At 47.6% G+C, this 17,158-nt stretch overlaps 6 protein-coding genes across 7 annotated transcripts; 3 read left to right on the forward strand and 3 right to left on the reverse strand.

The window, feature by feature from the left end:
• Nucleotides 1–263: 263 nt before the first annotated feature.
• LOC112341267 (pentatricopeptide repeat-containing protein At4g02750-like) lies at nucleotides 264–1,736 on the reverse strand. The gene has a single exon (XM_024661159.1). The coding sequence runs from the start codon at nucleotides 1,734–1,736 to the stop codon at nucleotides 264–266; it is 1,473 nt and encodes a 490-aa protein (XP_024516927.1).
• A 535-nt stretch (nucleotides 1,737–2,271) lies between these two features.
• Nucleotides 2,272–4,721, forward strand: LOC9663007 (DEAD-box ATP-dependent RNA helicase 8). Its single transcript, XM_002987230.2, has 10 exons — nucleotides 2,272–2,521; nucleotides 2,581–2,754; nucleotides 2,819–2,879; nucleotides 2,947–3,181; nucleotides 3,257–3,495; nucleotides 3,556–3,807; nucleotides 3,869–4,049; nucleotides 4,099–4,187; nucleotides 4,251–4,324; nucleotides 4,383–4,721. The coding sequence occupies exons 2-10, from the start codon at nucleotides 2,582–2,584 to the stop codon at nucleotides 4,459–4,461; spliced, it is 1,383 nt and encodes a 460-aa protein (XP_002987276.2). The 5' UTR covers nucleotides 2,272–2,521; nucleotide 2,581; the 3' UTR covers nucleotides 4,462–4,721.
• A 36-nt stretch (nucleotides 4,722–4,757) lies between these two features.
• Nucleotides 4,758–6,372, forward strand: LOC112341264. The gene is made up of 4 exons (XM_024661154.1): nucleotides 4,758–5,058; nucleotides 5,117–5,373; nucleotides 5,478–5,915; nucleotides 5,983–6,372. The coding sequence occupies exons 1-4, from the start codon at nucleotides 4,835–4,837 to the stop codon at nucleotides 6,000–6,002; spliced, it is 939 nt and encodes a 312-aa protein (XP_024516922.1). The 5' UTR covers nucleotides 4,758–4,834; the 3' UTR covers nucleotides 6,003–6,372.
• A 2,301-nt stretch (nucleotides 6,373–8,673) lies between these two features.
• LOC9663008 lies at nucleotides 8,674–10,571 on the reverse strand. Of its 2 annotated transcripts, none has more exons than XM_024661176.1 (12): nucleotides 10,442–10,571; nucleotides 10,349–10,383; nucleotides 10,233–10,296; nucleotides 10,084–10,162; nucleotides 9,859–10,031; nucleotides 9,765–9,794; nucleotides 9,573–9,717; nucleotides 9,362–9,524; nucleotides 9,252–9,314; nucleotides 9,107–9,193; nucleotides 9,008–9,059; nucleotides 8,674–8,947 (listed from the first exon to the last, which is right to left on the reverse strand). In XM_024661176.1, exons 1-12 carry the CDS (start codon nucleotides 10,556–10,558, stop codon nucleotides 8,795–8,797), a joined length of 1,161 nt encoding a protein of 386 aa, XP_024516944.1. In that variant the 5' UTR covers nucleotides 10,559–10,571; the 3' UTR covers nucleotides 8,674–8,794. The 2 variants fall into 2 exon arrangements, with proteins under 2 accessions (XP_024516944.1, XP_002987335.2); XM_002987289.2 differs by having other exon boundaries at nucleotides 9,765–9,797.
• Nucleotides 10,572–10,601: 30 nt separating this feature from the next.
• LOC9663009 (plant UBX domain-containing protein 3) lies at nucleotides 10,602–11,734 on the reverse strand. Its single transcript, XM_024661177.1, has 4 exons — nucleotides 11,608–11,734; nucleotides 11,230–11,545; nucleotides 11,067–11,162; nucleotides 10,602–11,004 (listed from the first exon to the last, which is right to left on the reverse strand). The coding sequence occupies exons 1-4, from the start codon at nucleotides 11,721–11,723 to the stop codon at nucleotides 10,624–10,626; spliced, it is 909 nt and encodes a 302-aa protein (XP_024516945.1). The 5' UTR covers nucleotides 11,724–11,734; the 3' UTR covers nucleotides 10,602–10,623.
• An 818-nt stretch (nucleotides 11,735–12,552) lies between these two features.
• LOC9663010 (bZIP transcription factor 16) lies at nucleotides 12,553–13,738 on the forward strand. Its single transcript, XM_024661180.1, has 8 exons — nucleotides 12,553–12,611; nucleotides 12,666–12,757; nucleotides 12,815–12,875; nucleotides 12,935–12,962; nucleotides 13,028–13,257; nucleotides 13,307–13,384; nucleotides 13,455–13,580; nucleotides 13,642–13,738. The coding sequence occupies exons 1-8, from the start codon at nucleotides 12,609–12,611 to the stop codon at nucleotides 13,696–13,698; spliced, it is 675 nt and encodes a 224-aa protein (XP_024516948.1). The 5' UTR covers nucleotides 12,553–12,608; the 3' UTR covers nucleotides 13,699–13,738.
• The last annotated feature ends 3,420 nt before the right edge of the window (nucleotides 13,739–17,158 follow it).

Consider the following 17,158-nt stretch of genomic DNA (forward strand, 5'->3'; position numbering starts at 1 on the left):
GGTCGGCGCGGCTCGCAATGCGACTGACAAAAGCTGGCGGGGACCAATGGTGTGTGGACACCTAGCGCACTCTGGTTGGGCCACGTGGGAGAATGGATTATCAAACCGGCGCTAGTCCTAGACCTTAGCATGTATAGCTAGCTAGGACCACTTTGTTTTTGGTTGACTGGAATGGATCAATTCAAGAATATATTTCAGGGTTCTATCTGTAAGGATAGGAAGAACCTAGGAAGCTTTGGAATTTCTTGAACAGTGCTCGGGTTTTACACAGAAGAACTTACGAAACCTTTGGGATTTCTGGATGAAGCTCCAAGAATTGTTGTCCATGCCACTCTTTCGGGAACAAAGGGCATGGAATCCACCAATTCTCTCGCGTTTCTAAGCTGGCCGGATCTCCCAAATGCGTCGATCATGCAGCAGTAAAGCTCCACGTCCGGTTCGATGCCAAAATCTGCGGCCATTCGAAGGAAGTAGCCTCGGGCAACACTGACGAGCCCGCGATGACTGCACGAGAGAAGAATGCTCGAGAAACACCCGGGATCGATTGGATGAACAGCCCACAAGTTCATGTCTTGGAAGAAACGTACGGCCTGATTGACACGGCCTCTGCGACAGTACGTCGTTATCAAAATGTTCCACGACGCGGAATCTCTCTTGGGCATGGCGTCAAAGAACGCTTCCGTCATCGGGAGATTCCCAGTCTGAGAATACGCCATTGCCATTACGTTCCAAGACACAGTGTCCTTCCTGGGAAAGTTTTGAAACAGGGATTCTGCCTCTAAAATCTTAAAGTTCTGAGCGTAAGCTACCAGCATCGTATTCCAGGTCGTCATGTCCTGGTCTCTCATTGTGTGAAAACATCTCTTACAGTCTTCCAAATGCCCTAACGCGGCATTTGCTGAAATGAATGAGTTACACACGACAACATCTACAAATCGCAAGGAGTTAAACAAGTGCACTGCAATTTCTATTTTGTTTTTAGAGAAATAAAAACTGATCATTATGGTGTAGGCAAAGATATCGTGCTCAGGCATAGAATTTCTAAAAAACGTTTCACAATCTTCAAGACACCCCGGCTGGGCATATGTGGCAAGCAAAGCATTGCATGCCACTATGTCCCTCTCGGGCATCTTCTTGAGAATCTCCTGCGATTCGCCCATCCCTACACGCCCAATTAGGCTTGACCACGTCACCAAGTTTCTTTCCGGCATCGTTTCCAGGAGCTCCCGAGCATTGTCAACTTCTCCGCATTGAGCCTCCGCACAAATCATGGTATTCCAAGTCGACAGATTCCAATAAGGCATGGATTTAAAAACTTCTCGTGCATCTTCCAATTGAGGAATCTGGGCAAATGCATTGAGCATCACCGCCCAAGATATCAAATTCTTCTCTGCCATCCTTTCAAAGATGACTTGTGCTGATTCTAAATGCTTACTCTCCGCAAATCCTTGCAGCAAAACCGTCCAAGAAACCACATTATGCTCTGGAACCGCATCAAACATCGCCTTCGCGCGATCAATTTCCCCTGTTTGGAAGCAGGCGTTGATCATCGCTGTCCAAGAGACTATTGTGTGTTCTGGCGATCGATCGAACAGAAACTTGGCTCTCTGGTAATGCCGATGGCTTACCAAAGCCTGAATCATAGTATCCCAGGAGACGGAGTTCCTCTCTAGCATGCCGTGAAAGATTCTCTCGGATTCTAGAATGTCCCCGACTTGGGCATATGCTTGAACCATGGCAGTCCAGGAGACCACATTCCATCGCGGCATCCTATCAAATATTCCTTTAGCTTGTGTGAGATTACCGCATTGGGCACAGGCGACGATCACAGTTGTCCACGAAACAACGTCACGCTGCTCCATGTCATCGAATGTTCTCTTTGCATCTTCCAGATGCCCATGCAGGGCATATGCCGAGAGGAGTATATTCCAGGAGAAGACGTTGGGTCTTCCGATCGCTGTGAATGCCCGCTCTGCCTCGACAAGATCCCCGCACTTGGCATACATCTCGACCGTCAAATTCGCGAGGTATCGATCGCAGCCGTGGACACTGTCGAGAAGGACGGCGTGGATTCGCTTTGCCTGCCCAAGATCCCTGGAATCTCCTGCCGATTTGAGGAGCCTCGCGAGCTCTTGTGTCGTCGTTCTTTCCATACGGGCTGGCTGGTAATTACCAGCGATTTAATATCGGCATTTTTTTTTTTTTACTTCCCTCTCTAGCTAACGGAATATCCTTTGAGGGATTATCCAATTGGTGCATGCGGCTGACTCTAGGAGGAGAGCTTTGGCTGGGCGGCTTGGCCTATTTTCACTGCGCGCAAATCTCTTGCCCTACTCGCGCGCGCGCTCTTGGCGATTGAGCAGTGGAGCGATGGCGCTGGGGCGGCTGGAGGAGGAGAGAGGTAGGCGACGGCGCTAGGCGGCCTTAGGTCTAGGGTTGGGGGAGCCATGGCTTTGAGCAGGAGGTCCTAGGAGTAGTCGTGCCGAAGAAATCCAAGCCGGAGAAGCCAGCGGCAGTGAAGGTGAGCTCTTATTCTCCTTCGATCTTTGCCCTCATTCCTTGACCTAGTTCTTCTCGCAGGATGCAACATTATCAACCGCGGCTAGCGCGTCCGCAAGGGAGGGTTTCGCAGCCATTCGCTCAGCAGCAGCAACAAAGCCAGCAGCAAAATCCGCCGCTACAGAATAGCAACGCTCTCGCGGGAGGCCCGGCCGGCGATGCCGATGGAAATGCCAAAGTTCTCGCAAGTTCGAGGTGAGCGGTCGATTTGTCGGTGCGTTTCCTTTCTTGACACAAGGGCTTCTCTTGTTTCTTCCAGCTTACAAGAGTGGAAAGCGCAACTCAAGACCCCTCCAGCGGATGCGCGGTACAGGACCGAAGTAAGAAGCGTTTTGTGTGTGTGTGTTCGTCTGTAGTTCTCTGACTAACACGAGCGACTTATACTAGGATGTGACCGCCACGAAAGGCAATGAATTCGAGGATTACTTCCTCAAGAGGGAACTGCTCATGGGAATCTATGAGAAAGGCTTCGAGCGGCCATCTCCCATACAGGAGGAGAGCATCCCTATCGCCTTAACAGGCAGCGACATATTGGCGAGGGCGAAGAACGGGACTGGAAAGACTGCGGCTTTTTGCATTCCAGCGATCGAGAAAATAGATCCAAACAAAAATGCTATCCAGGGTACGCACTCTGCCAAAGCTGGACTTGTGATTGACGCTCTGGTGTGTTTTTTTTTTTTTTTTTTTTTTTTTGCAGTTCTGATCTTGGTGCCCACGCGCGAGCTCGCGCTACAGACGTCCCAAGTATGCAAAGAACTTGCAAAACATCTCAAGATTGAGACAATGGTCACGACTGGAGGGACGAGTCTGAAAGACGATATCATGCGGCTATATCAACCAGTGCATCTTCTGGTTGGGACTCCTGGTCGGGTACTGGACCTGGCCAACAAGGGCGTTTGCAAGCTCAAGGATTGCTCGATGATGGTGATGGACGAGGTAACATATCACGCAACGTTTTCTTACTTTGGGATGTACTTAAGAGGGCTTTCTGTGTAGGCTGACAAGCTTCTCTCACCGGAGATCCAGCCTTTGGTGGAACGATTGCTGAGCTTCCTTCCCGAAAGCCGCCAGGTTCTACTCTTTTCGGCAACGTTCCCTGTCACAGTGAAGCAGTTCAAAGAGAAGTTTCTCCGGAAGCCTTACGTCATTAACCTGATGGACGAGCTAACGCTGAAGGGTATAACCCAGTACTACGCGTTCGTCGAGGAAAGACAGAAGGTTCACTGTCTCAACACGCTGTTCTCCAAGGTTTGGAATTAGTTTTCGATTGTGGAGAAACTCAGGTGCTAACACCCAATGCGATTCGCAGCTACAAATAAACCAGTCGATCATCTTCTGCAACTCCGTCAATCGTGTTGAGCTACTAGCTAAGAAGATCACCGAGCTCGGATACTCGTGCTTTTACATCCACGCCAAGATGCTCCAGTCTCATCGGAACAGAGTGTTCCACGACTTTCGAAACGGGGCCTGCCGCAATCTCGTGTCCTCTGGTACGTGAGCGTCTTGTGTTTATACAGCCTGACTCTCATCTCCTTCCAGACCTTTTTACAAGAGGGATTGACATTCAGGCGGTTAACGTCGTCATTAACTTCGACTTCCCCAAGAACTCCGAGACATACCTTCACAGGGTAAGCGATGCGTTTGCGTAACCTCAGAGCTTTGCTCACTCGTTTTGTTTCTGTGATATATAGGTTGGTCGCTCAGGGAGGTTTGGTCACCTCGGCCTCGCTGTAAATTTGATAACCTACGAAGATCGCTTCAACTTGTAAGTGATGCCGTGACTTTACTCGATCGATGCTTTACTTATCTACATTGTTTTGCAGATACCGGATTGAGCAAGAGCTGGGAACTGAGATCAAGCCCATCCCTCCTCAGATTGATCAAGCGATTTACTGCAGGTGATGTAGCAGCGGGTACTTGTATTCCCTACCAAAAACTCTCACGTTTTAAACTTAAAACCAGAAGAAAAAAAATTAAAAAAATGAGAAACGTCAAAAACAAAAAGAAAAAATGCTAAAAAAACAAGAAAAAAAAAAACCAGCAATCTTCTAACCAGTTAGCAGCAGGTGGCGAATTCTTTGTTCTTGTCGTAACTGTGGAAATTTTGGTTCCACCGCATCCTTTTGCGTGAAGTTCAGTAAAATGCGAAGTTTAGTTCTGAATAGGCGGAATATGCTTGACTGCGCTTATAACGAGGATATTCTGTCTACAACGTTTTCGAATTGAGATAGGCTATGGCGCCGAGAAAAAAAAGGAGAGCTATGCTTTCATCGGTATGTGCAACGCTACTAGAGGTTTCAGTGCTGCTGGGCTGCGAGGGATTGTTGAAAATTTCCTCCAATTCAGCGCATTGCTCCACTCCATCGTGTTTCAATGGCGACTTCAAGCAGAGACCCGTATTGTTCATGAGGCGGAGGCGAGCGCCGAGCTTGGTGGCGACTTCTCTGGAGACTGGAACTGGGCCGGACAAGGAGTTCCTGGCAAGGTTGAGCTCGCAGAGTTGAGGAAGCGCGAGGATCTCTCTTGGGATTGATCCGTGGAGCTTGTTGTTTTCCAGGTGGAGAACTTTGAGGCTCTTGAGCCTTCCAAGCGCCGTGGGAATCTTCCCTGCGATGTTGGTCGAGGAGAGGACGAGGACCTGGAGGCTGGTGATGTTTCCCAGTGACTCTGGGATCGTGAAGCTGAGGCTGTTCTCCCGGAGGATCAAGTCTTGGAGCGTATGCAGCCTTCCAAACGACTCGGGGATGCCTCCAGCCAGCCGGTTGCGACTGAGATCCATGAAGAGCAGCGACTCAAACCTTCCCAATTCGTCTGGTAAGCTTCCACTCAATCTGTTGTTGCCCAAGTCGAGCTTCTTCAAGCTCCTCAAGCTGCTGATCACACCTGGGATCTCACCTTCCAGATCGTTGTTGCTCAAGTCCAGAATAATGGCGCTGGCGAGCTTGTCCAGCGAGCTGGGAATGAAACCGCTCAGCCTGTTGTTGCTGAGATCGAGCCTCTGGAGAGAGCTCAGGTTTCCAAGCGAAGGTGGTATAGAAGAGCTCAAGTTGTTACCGTGAAGATCCAAGGTGTGAAGCTTGGAGAGGCTTGCAAGCTCCGCAGGAACAGCACCAATGTGTCCGTTTTCTCGAAGCACCAGAGACTCGAGGCGAGCTCCAAGCTGACCGATTTGCGGCGGAATTGGCCGGGGATTGCCGCTGCAGCACCTGTAGAAGAAGAGGCGCCTGAGAAAGACGAGCTTGGCGATGGAAGGCGAGATTGTGGAGTCGGAGCTACAGGCAGGGAAGGCCGTGTCGTCGGAGAGGACTCCAAACGAGAGCGAGACGACGTGAAGGAGGTTGGTGCTCGTGTCCAAGGTACACTCGATTCCATGCCATCTTCCATTGCAAACATCCGGAATTGTTGTGACCCACGAGTTTCCAGTGGCAGCCATGACGTCGTAAACGGCTCGAATCTCGCGTGGATCGGTGCGAGCGCTGGCATTCTGCTGCATGATCGGGAGGACCATGTCGTCGCAGCTCACATGAGTCGTGACGATGCAGAGGATGATACAGGAAGAAGCGATCACGATACTTACAAGAAACATCATCCTTTCTACTCCAGTTGAAAGGTGAGAAACTTCTCTTTTTTGCTTCTCGCATTATATAGTTGGAAGCCATGGATTCACATTGAATGTTTTCTTTGCAAGCTCACGGGAGAGCAGTGGATTCTATTAAATCTGTAAAATGTTGCAGCAGGGGTCACAGGAAACCATGACCTCCTCATAAATGCAAGGTTTATGAAATTTAAGGTTTACAATGGATTGGGATGAGACAAGCGCATGAGCTTCTGTACAGGACCAGAGCACCTCTACCCGGGATTGTGAATATCTGAAATGAGCAAAAAAAATTTACTGTCGGTTTGATCTGGGTGGTGAACGCGTCCAAGGATGAGCCGGATGCTTGACGAGTCTGGGAAGTGTCAAACTGGGAAAGAAGAAAAAGCAGTTTGACATTACATGCTTGATATTGGAGACGGCGGAGTACGACTATGTATGTCAAGGACAAGATCACAAGGCGAGCAGCTTGATGCTGGTGAAGAGGAGATATACCATTGAAGATCCTCACTTTTCGGGGTCAAGAGCCATTCTCTTATAAAATGCAAAAGTTTAAATCATGAAACTCTGTCCGCACCAGCGGCGGCCCAGGTCCAGAGCCGAATGGTACTCATTCGGTTCTTTTCTTTCAGGGTTTCTTGCGAGATTGAGAGAGCTGGATTGAGGTGTTCGAGCCACAGGGGCAAACAAACTCTTATGTATAGGAACAGAGTCTGAAATGGGGTGACCCGGCTTCCTGCTAAATTAGAAGTGTGCTTGTTTACGTATGTCACAATAACATCAGTTGTCTCGCAATCTTTCCCTCAGGAGTGTGGTGTGTTCCAGCAAGTGAGAAGAACTATAAATGTAAGGATTTAAAACATGTATTAGAGTAAACAAGAAAAGTGATTTAGAAAATCATAGCCATCAGAAACTTTAGAACTGGCCCATACAAAACTCAATGGCTTGGTGTGTAAGACAAGCGCAGGTGGCCTTCTGTAAAAGCAGCTAATAGCCCAAAGCTACCTATAGAAGGAAAAGTGACATCTAACTTTCTTATTGGCGACTGTCTGGAATGGGAAAATTGTGTTGGTTGAGTCTGGAGAAGGGCATGTTTATGGTATCTTGTCCAATACATGGCGGGTTCCCTTGCCAAGGTGAGTTCAATGGCAAGCTTTTGCTGGTTTAACCAATTCAACAGACTGCAAACAAACAAAACAAACCAAGTTGATAAACTTGTTGAAAGGAATTACCCTATGGGAAATATGGAAAGCCAGGTGTAACAAGATTTTCAACAATAAACATGATGGCCAAAAGGTGGTAGCTGTGTGAGTTTGGGCTTGAATCATCACTGCAGCAGCAGCACTAGAAAAAAGACAAGGGTGAAATGGTCCAGAAAAAACAAAAAGAGAAGCACAAATCTAGCATTTTTTGTGGAAGTAAAGGGAGGTAGGCATTCGTGAATGGATGTGGATACCACTGGATGAATGGTTTCAAGTGACACATTTAAAATGGCCATTAAGTTCTAATTCACAAGCAAACCTCTGCTTTCTTCCATAGTAAAACCCTCCCCTTGTGCTGGTTTTATGATCAGTTTTTTAGTGTTTTGCTAGTATATAAAAGGCCCCATTTAACAAAGATTGCAATAGAGAATTGGACAGCTTTGAAGAACATGTTTGGGAATGGCCATTTGTTCTTCCTCTTTGCTGCAGTTGAGCAGTCATGCAATCTAAAGTCATGTAACATTTGCAGTACATGGTCCTTTCTCTAGTTTTTTTGTCATGATATCTACTGTCATTTGTTTCGTTGCAATGTACTTCAGCTGCACCCTATTCACTAGAACTTGTTCTTGAATAAAGTGTACCTTATCTCAATGTGTTTGGGTGTGAATAATTAGTGGGCAATAATCATACGGTTGTGGTTCCATTGGTGAAGAGTGAGAGGAGGAAATACAAGAGAAAAGCTTCAGGGAAATAGCAAGAGAGTGGTGTGCCATGGAGTCGAACACACTGGTGCTGCCAATAAGGCCTGTGGCAAGGAGGACGAACCTCTGGACAGCCACAATGTAGTCCTTAGGTAGCAGTGGTTCTTCCATGTTTGCTCTTCTTACAATACTCTGCCTCAATGGGTGAAAGAGCTATGATTGCTTGTCACTTGCTACTCTAAGTTTGAAGAGATATCCTAAACCCAGAGCTCTGGCGTTCTTTCTTTCCAATCCTTGAGGATGGATTCCATAATGTTTATAACCTGAGCAATGTTGGAGATGTCAACTAATGCTAGCGCAAATGTGAGTGTAACTATTGTAAGTAGGTCAGACACTATGCTAGAGAATGTCAAGACACCTTGAAGTTGCTCAGAACAGCCTTGGAATTGCCTCCTCAACTTGGTGATATCCTTGTTTGCTTTGAGTTGACAAGCAAAGCTATGGCTATGGTTGTCTTTGTGAGTTAATGGTTTTTCTTCATTAATAAGAGCATTTTACTATCTTATGCATTCTAGGCAAACCAACGATTCGTGGTGATTGCTTCATCTAGACTTGATAGCTGAGAGAGCATTGATATCAGCCTGGTTATAATTATTTGAGTGTTTGATTTTATCCTGCGTAGGTTCTGGCTTACAGACAGGAGTCGTGCTAGTTTCAAAACAGCTTCGTGGTGAAACTTAGTCAGCATCTCCTAATCCATCACTCCCATCTCCTCTTTTATGGATGGGAGCGAAACCAGCACCAGGTTTCCCTTGGTGACCAGCAGCTTCCGCATTTTTCCGTAGAACAGCCCCGGGAGATGGATATGGCCGTTGCTGGAACAGTGGACCCTGGACCAAACAAATCCAGACAAAGCTAAGATGATATTCTAAAGCAAAAACAACACGTACTGTTGCAGTGGTATCTGCTGCCCTGGGCTGTACTCCTTTCAAGCCAATACCCCTGCAAGTTAAGCCGTTTAAACCCGCTAAACTTCTGTCTGGCCTTACCATCCTCCTCGAGGAGCATCAGAATAGGCACTAGGATCCATGGGATCCAAGTCTTCCGCTCCCCTTTTTTTCCTGTTCTTCACTTGCCTGGCAACTTACACATTCCCTGTACGCATCTAGAGAGAAATGCGATGTGCAAGCTCACCTTTGCTTGGGAGTTTCATTCGTAGGCGTCATCTTGTGCAGAGGTACTGTGATGTTGAGAACCCTGCGTTCCTCTTTCAGTTTCGGAACAAAAGCAACGCGGTTAAGTACCTCGTACAGTGATTGCAGTAGTTCCAGGCTTGAACTAATCCCACGCCCCAGCCTCCACATCCGGTACATTTTTTCATTTTGATAGGAGCAACAGCAGTAGCGGGAGCTTTGGGCCTCTCCCAGGAGCTTTCGTTCGTTCTCACATTGAAGTAGTACGTTTGTCCTGGAAGTTCATTATAAGAAAAAAAATCGAACATCTGCACAAACGTACCAGATCCAGGATCAATCGCAGTTTGCCAATCAGGAGGCAGTCGTTCGACAGATTCTTCTTCCGGTGGTGGACGTTCCCAGCGACTTTCCCCAGTGCTTTCATTATAGTAGAAAGGATAGCCACTGGCCGGATCCCTCCCTTCTGCCTAAACCCCAACCTTGGTGTTAGACCAGATCTTTCACCATATCTTACCCAGCCCCCAGGCAAGGATGTCGATGAACTCTTCTGTCCAAGCGAGCGAGTTAAAACCGTTCACGCCGTGAAACAAAGAAACACAGTAACTTACAAGAGAGCCGACGTTCGCTACTTCTTCACGGTTGTGTTGCAAGGATGGCTGCGTTGTTGAAGCTGTTTGATGGCAAGGCTCAGCAGCAGGAGCCGCGAGAGTAAACATTGGAGGCCGAACAGCATAGGCGCCACCTCCAGGCAGTCCATAGCCGTTTCCAATTTCCGTGTTCTCTACAGGTAAGAACTAAGAACTCAGAGATAGCTCATGAAAAGCATCACTTACCTGGTCGCGAGGATAACTGCTTGGCTCGTTTCGAGGCAGCATCAGCACGATGGTCGGCCGTCATCTTTACGAGAGTATCCTGTCCAGAGAAGAAGAAAGGAGATGAAGAAGAAAAAGAAAGTCGCTAAGATTCTAGCCAGTGAGAATACCTTAAGTCGTCCTGGACTGTGACGCTCGCAAAGAACATCGTTGCCAGTAGCGTTTTCATCCTGCCTGCAAACGCGCCGCCCTCAAATCGATCACACGATCAAGCATTTCTTCTTACCTCTGCCTGCTGATCACTTCCTGAACAGCAGCTTCCTGCATTCAATCAAGAAGACAACGAGTAGAAAGAAAGAAAATATTTCGAGAAATATACCTGATGAGAGAGCGCATCGCTGGGCTCTGCCAGGAGCTGGCCATCCAAATCCTCCACCGCCGGAGCTCCGGTATACAGATCCTCCCGGAAACGCTGCAGCGTCGCTCGCGCATCCATCGAAGAATCTATCGATCGATTCACAAACCCTAAAGCTTGAGAATAAATAAGGGGAGTTGTTCTATTCACGCATTGCTCTTCTGGATGACAACAGCGTTAGCCAATCCAGCCTCTTGGATCGTGAGCGACGAATCGTTGAGGAGCTTTGGAGGAAATCCCATGACTTGGAGCGAGTAGAGCTTGGGTCCGCCGGCTCGGGCCGCGTCGATAAACCCACGAATGTCTCCCACGGTGTGGTGATTGTTGAATCGCGCTACCATTCTCGTCCCATCGGCGAGCCGCAGCTGGAGCGACGTGAAAGGCTTCTGCTCGTCCACCACGATCCCACGGAATGGAGCGGCAGGGGTCACAGCGGCGTCACTAGCGTCATTGCTGCTGGGGGGCTGCGAAGATCCTAGAGTTCTTCCTGCTCCAAAGAAGTATTGCTGCTGCGCTGGAGGCGGCGGCTGGCATGGAGCAAAGCAAAGATCACAGATGAGAAGAGAGAAACTTGAGAGAAGGAACTTACGGTCCAGTCCGCGTCGCGCTTCATCAAGTTGACATGGACCGGGATGTCTGGATTTCTAGAGTCCAATTCTCTCGGGCACTCACCTCTGTGGATGCTCTAGAAGAACAAGCAAGGGGGCTTGTGAGAACCGAAAGAGAGAAACAAGAAACTCTATCTCACGCACCTGGAGAAAAGGAATGTTTGCTGGATCGTCGAGCCTTCTCAGGCCACCATCGTTCACAGTGAAGCCATTCCTCCAGAAAGTGATGGTGTGAAACACTGGCTCCGGCGTCGATTCCTCGTCCGGAGCTGCCGCCCCGGATGCCTGGCCGCCTGCTAGGGTTCTTCCAACGCCCCCAAACCCACCGGATTTGGCGCGGCTGGATGAGGACGAGACATCGCCCGTCCCCTTCTGGGCTCCAAGCTCCAGCGCGCGATTGAAAATCGAGTCGACATCCTTGTTCTGCTTGTTGTTGGCAGGATCTTGGACCACCATGCCACTGAAAATCACATCGATCGATTCATCGGCCACGAAACTAACTTGGACCATTGCTGTGCCTACCTCTTCTCGCCGCCAGTGTAGTACTCCTGCCCATCCGAATCGCTGTCCGATTCATGCGCGCGCTTGAGATCAGAGAGAGTAGCGACCTCGCCGCGTTTCTTCTTCTTGTCTCCCATCCTCCTCCAAGAACCCTAACCTAAAGCCCTTTTCTCTTTACTTTAGTAGTTATACATAACTAACGACCACCACCGGTCACCCTAAAATTTCTCTCTTTCATGGGCAGTGAAGGCGACGGCAAATCGATCGCCCCCGAGCAGCACGATCCGGAGCAGCAGCGCCAGGTACTTGATCGTTCGCGTGAAATTCCCTTGCGCTGTTGTGTGTTCTTTGCTTGATCGGCACGGCATTTTCTTGCTATCGATTGAAGGAATGGAGCTCACTGATTCATTCATCCATCCACTGTTTGATCGACCAGCTTTTAGCAATCTATCTCTTTCTGGTTCACAGGACGAGGAGGAAGAGGTGGTGGAGGAGGAGGAGGAGGAGGAGGATCACGAGGAGCCGACCACGTCCGCCGCTCATCAATTCGATTGCCAATGGCCCATGGCCGATGTAATTGGAGCAGCAGCGCCATCTCCAGCACTCCAGGTTCTTCCTTTCAAGAGTTTTTTACTTCTTATCCTTGGTTCTTCGATCGTTCTTCCTTTTTGATTCGTTTCTGCGACTGATGGATTGGTTCCTCTCGCAGGCAGCAGCTGTTCCAGGCTACGCTTCATCGCCAGTACGCTATATGTGGGGAGGAATCCAGGCAAGTATTCATCTTTTTATACGTTTTCTTCTCTCTCTTTTTTGACAATGGAGAAGTTTTCTCTTTTTTGTTTGCGTTTCAGCCTTTGATGCCATCGTTCGCGACATACAATCCTTATGGGCAGCCGGTAAGATTTTTCTCGTCAGAAAACAGTGTTGATCGTATACAGCAAATGAGCAACAAGCATCCTGCTATGTCTTAAGCATGCTTTTAGGGGCCACCTCCTGGACATTTCGGTGCAAAGGCTTTCCAAATGGTACGTCCACCGTGAGCGACCACGGATTGTTTTTTACTCGCGAGAGCTCCACAGGCTCAGAGTGGTCCTGCTGCGTCAGCCGATGTGCAACAAGCCGACTCGCCATCGAAGAGCAAGCCCGTCAAGAACGGCAGCTTTGGCCACAGGTCAGCCAGCTTTCTTTCGTTTTGATTATCGAGCTCACCGCACTTTGACAGTAGCAGCAGTGGCAGCGATGGATCAAGCGAAGGAAGCGAAGATGACAACTCCAACAACAACAACAATGTAAGGAATGTTTTAGCCTCGTTCGTCAACACTGCTTTACAAGTTCTCTGCTGCAGAAGAATGCTTTCCATCAAATGGCTATGGAAGGTGACCGATCTTTAAACTCTGTTCCCTTGAGTAGCTGGAACTTCACTCGGTCTCGGATGTTGCAGTTTTGGAGAGTAGCAATACAGCAGGAATGTTTGGAAGCTGCTCTGGCTCCATTGAAGCGAATCCAACGGGAGTGCCGAATACTCTGATGGATTACTGGAGCGGAAATGTTTCCAGAGTACACAGGAAATCGAAGCACTCGTCAGTGCCATCGCAGCCGCTGGTCCCGGGGATGCCAAGCTCGCTGTTGGGGGCTGCTTCCGCTTGTGATGGTTCTGATATGTGGTCACAGGTTTATCACACTTGTTTCCTTCTTTTTTTTCTCAATGTACCTCTGGTAGGATGAACGAGAGCTCAAAAGACAAAGAAGAAAGCAATCCAACCGGGAGTCAGCAAGGCGATCGAGATTGCGAAAGCAGGCAAGTTTGTCTTCATTCCTTTTCAGAAGAAAGTGATTTAAATCGAATTAATTTGTGTGAAATGAGACAGGCAGAGTGTGAAGAACTAAGCACCAGAGTGGATGCTTTGGCTGTGGAGAACGCGGCACTGAGGACCGAGTTGGGCCGACTTATGGAAGAACGTAACAAGCTCGCACAAGAAAATGTCACTTTGATGGTATGGTTTTACAAAGTTTGTGATTTTTCTAGCTAAACATATATAGTCTAATTTCTTACAGGAACAAGTGCTAGAAAAATCACAACACGAGCAAGACACAATGTTTGCTCCTAGTTAATTCATCATTCATTAAATTTAATACATAATTCTTTCCCAAATCTAAAACGATGTCATTTTTCTTTCCTTAAAAATGTCGCATTCCCTAGTCACACTGCCTGAACTTGGACAGCTTTTTGTACCCTTAAAAAAACAGTGTTTTACCTTTCATAAAAGGGTGATTTATTATTAAACCTTTCAAAAGAAAGGCTGAAATAATGTAGTGTTCTTAGAGATAAATACTATTAATAAAAAATTAAACATAATGTAGTAGGATAATTTAATTGATGGTAAATACTTATGCTTATAAAATATCATTTAACTTTGATTATCTTTTATACTTTGAAGTTTATACTTTTTAATAGACTTTCAAGGTGAAAGATAAATCTCAAACCCTTCAAAAGAAAAAAAAATGTCACCCTTCAATGTTCCACAAAAAGACCCCACCTGGGAGCAGCGTCCCACCCCCTACTAAAGCACCCTCCAGCCGCCTCTCCTCCCTCTCTGCTCATCTTCCCATCATATGATCACACAATGCTGGGTAAGCACTGGTTCTCATATTTGCATGTCTTGTGGGAAGCTTTCATTTGAGGTATAGCTCCTCACATTTCTTTTCTCTTGGGCTTCTATAAAACGTTTTGGCAGGGGAAGTCCTGTGATAGACGTTCTGCTGAGATCGCATTTGGATCTTCGTACTACCATCTCCATCCTGATGATTCCCATCTCGTTGGGATTGGCTGCCGGTAACTAAACATTTCTTTCTCTCTTAATTTCGTCTTCTCTATTTCTCTGAAAGCTTCACTGTTTGTGCTATCATGGCCATGTTCATAGACTGGGGCTGCTGGTAAGATAAACTCTTCACTCTCATCTTTATGACTCTGGTTTTAGACAATCGGATCTACTATTGGACTGGGCATTTTGTAAGTGGCCACTCACTGAAGCATTTGATAGCGGCTTGATCATGCAAGGAAGTTGTTCACAGAGTTTTTCTTTTCTATCATTTAAGCTATGTCTCACTGCTTCTAAAAAACCACTTGTAGGTTAGGAGATTGAGGGCAATGAGCATGATGAACGCTAACCTTCTCACTCATGTGTAAGAACTCGTGCCTTTAGTTGCTGTAGAATGGGGCCAACATATATGTGTTTTTTGATCATATAGTGAATAAAATACTTAATTACGCACTCTGGAGCAAAAACCTTTACTCAAGAAGAGAACACACAAGACACTTGACATGCCTTCATGATAAAGGGCTGGTGAGTTGCAAGATTGGAGCAGCTAGAATCATGTCTTTGAAGCACAATAGGGGCAGAAGATTGAAAGCCAAATCTAGAGCTCCTGAGGGACTTTTGTGTATATAGAAGTGTCAACTACTTCTTTGGAACAGGACGTGGTAAAAAAGGTGGCTTATTTGCTTTTATGTTCTAAGGTTTGTAAATATATATATGTATATACATATATTACCCTAGCTAAGTAATACACTAATTATAGTATTATAGTATATGAATAATCCAGTCCAAGTGCTCCACTTGCCCGGTCCCAAGACCAACATTCCAAGGTACCACCGACATACTAGCCTATTACGCTAAGGCCATGCCCTTTCACCTTTGTCACACCGGTGGTCCAACATCACCTGCATCACAGTCCTGTCTCTCAAGGATTGGGCCATTCATCCAGGAGTGACCATCCAAGATCCACTCCTTAGCATCCTTAAGATGCTCGCAAACATAGAGAACAGCCTTCCTTAATATCCCTTTTACTGTCCTCACCAAGTCCCTTTTCTGCCCATGGCTGTGTTCGCCAACACTGCCACTAGGACAGAGCTTATAGGCCCGACCAGTAAGTCCCACTATCCTCTGGGACTTCCTCACCACATGATTGTATCATTGGTCACTACACTAAAGGACCACTCCTCTTCCTTTCCATAGTCTGGGACTTTGGGACAACATTTCAGAACACTATGGCCTTACGCAAGCCTCATGGGTACTCTCCCCACCTTCCGCCTTTTGGTGCTCTAGCCATGGGTTTAGAGCAAGGTTTCGTTGAGCCACGCCAGGTATCCAAGTAGGTAGTGCCATCTACACTTGGACTGGGAGCATTGACCATTCAATCTCTTGGGGGAACTAGAGCCGGCTCTTAAACACTTCACCAAGCTACCACGCTTGACAGTCCATATTCACTCTAGCCTTGGACCTCCCAATGGTTATCCCGTCACCTAACACCTGGGCACGGCCTTCCTGGGCCAAATTGGCATTTCCTGGCCAAACTGGCTCCACTGGAGTCCACCCCCCTACTATACTTTTGGAGCTCACCAAACCCCCTAGGGTTTGGGAGACGAACGCTTTGGGCTTTCACCCTCTTAGACTCGAACTCGGACTCGGACTCAGACTTGGAATCGGACTCGAACTCAGACTCGGACTCAGACTCAGACTCGGACTCGGACTTGGACTCGGGCTTGGGCTCGATCTCGGCCTCGGTCTCGGTCCCGGTCTCGGTCTCTGTCTCGGTCTCGGTCTCGGTCTCAGTCTCGGTCTCAGTCCTAGTCTCGGTCTCGGTCTCGGTCTCAGTCTCGGTCTCAGTCCTAGTCTCGGTCTCGGTCTCGACTTTGGTATCCATCTCGGCTCCATCTCGGGTCCATCTCGGACTCTATCTCAGGTCCATCTCGAACTCCATCTCGGACTCCATCTCAGACTCCATCTCAGGTTCATCTTGGACTCCATCTCGGACTCCATTTCGGGTCCATCTCGGATCCATCTCGGACTCCATCTCGGTCCATCTCGGATCCATCTTAGACTCCATTTTGGTCCATCTCAGACTCCATCTCGGACTCCATTTTGGGTCCATCTTGGACTCCATCTCGGACTCCATTTCAGGTCCATCTCAAATCCATCTCGAACTCCATCTCGGACTCCATCTCGGATTCCTCAAGTTGGAGCTTTTAGTCCAAACCTGTTACGTTCGTTTGGCTTCTGCTTCGGCCACTACCATGTGGCACCCTTTCGGCTCCACTTTGGGGCTTAGGGATTTGTGTCTTACAATTCCACCACCTATAGACAAAGTTCGATGTCCTTATCAAATGATAAACCATTTTATAAAGTAACACTAGCATGTATTACCTTTTCCATCCTTGGCACTTAACCCATATTCGTCAATGGTTCGACACCGAAGGCTTACCATGCCTTGTTCAACATCTAAAGAGCATAGTGTCTCTAACATAGGGACTCATTTAACCACTTCAGATGGTTCTCTCCCTTTTTTATTGGTTTAGCTCTCGCTAAACCCATTAGAGACACCTTCTCTAGCTTAATCCCATTACTCATTCTCGAATAGTCTCAACTTTTATTGACATAACCAGTTCACCTTAGAACTTTTAATTTTGACTTTTCAAAGTCAATTTCCTTGGTGTCTCTGACACCTTTCATTGCATATATTGTGCAACTTCACTTCCCCATCCTAGGAAGTTCTCCACTTGAGGGCACCATCA

The sequence above is a fragment of the Selaginella moellendorffii genome, unplaced genomic scaffold (assembly GCF_000143415.4).
Source record: "Selaginella moellendorffii unplaced genomic scaffold, v1.0 SELMOscaffold_80, whole genome shotgun sequence".
Classification (NCBI taxonomy): Eukaryota; Viridiplantae; Streptophyta; class Lycopodiopsida; order Selaginellales; family Selaginellaceae; genus Selaginella; species Selaginella moellendorffii.

Bases quoted from the DNA above. Each gene is read 5' to 3' on its own strand.
- LOC112341267 (XM_024661159.1), bottom strand. From the start codon at position 1,736: ATGGTTCAAGCATATGCCCAAGTCGGGGACATTCTAGAATCCGAGAGA.
- LOC9663007 (XM_002987230.2), top strand. From the start codon at position 2,582: ATGCAACATTATCAACCGCGGCTAGCGCGTCCGCAAGGGAGGGTTTCG. The intron at 3,808-3,868 runs GTTTGGAATTAG...TGCGATTCGCAG, and splicing joins TCAACACGCTGTTCTCCAAG to CTACAAATAAACCAGTCGAT. The intron at 4,325-4,382 runs GTAAGTGATGCC...ATTGTTTTGCAG, and splicing joins TACGAAGATCGCTTCAACTT to ATACCGGATTGAGCAAGAGC.
- LOC112341264 (XM_024661154.1), top strand. From the start codon at position 4,835: ATGTGCAACGCTACTAGAGGTTTCAGTGCTGCTGGGCTGCGAGGGATT. The intron at 5,059-5,116 runs GTTGAGGAAGCG...GTTGTTTTCCAG, and splicing joins GGCAAGGTTGAGCTCGCAGA to GTGGAGAACTTTGAGGCTCT. The intron at 5,916-5,982 runs GTACACTCGATT...ACGAGTTTCCAG, and splicing joins GGTTGGTGCTCGTGTCCAAG to TGGCAGCCATGACGTCGTAA.
- LOC9663008 (XM_002987289.2), bottom strand. From the start codon at position 10,558: ATGGATGCGCGAGCGACGCTGCAGCGTTTCCGGGAGGATCTGTATACC. The intron at 10,297-10,348 runs GTAAGAAGAAAT...GCGCGTTTGCAG, and splicing joins GAAGTGATCAGCAGGCAGAG to GCAGGATGAAAACGCTACTG. The intron at 10,163-10,232 runs GTATTCTCACTG...TTCTCTGGACAG, and splicing joins ACAGTCCAGGACGACTTAAG to GATACTCTCGTAAAGATGAC.
- LOC9663009 (XM_024661177.1), bottom strand. From the start codon at position 11,723: ATGGGAGACAAGAAGAAGAAACGCGGCGAGGTCGCTACTCTCTCTGAT. The intron at 11,546-11,607 runs GTAGGCACAGCA...TGTGATTTTCAG, and splicing joins TACACTGGCGGCGAGAAGAG to TGGCATGGTGGTCCAAGATC. The intron at 11,005-11,066 runs GTAAGTTCCTTC...GCTCCATGCCAG, and splicing joins AGCGCGACGCGGACTGGACC to CCGCCGCCTCCAGCGCAGCA.
- LOC9663010 (XM_024661180.1), top strand. The intron at 12,758-12,814 runs GTCAGCCAGCTT...TGACAGTAGCAG, and splicing joins AACGGCAGCTTTGGCCACAG to CAGTGGCAGCGATGGATCAA. The intron at 13,385-13,454 runs GCAAGTTTGTCT...GAAATGAGACAG, and splicing joins GATCGAGATTGCGAAAGCAG to GCAGAGTGTGAAGAACTAAG.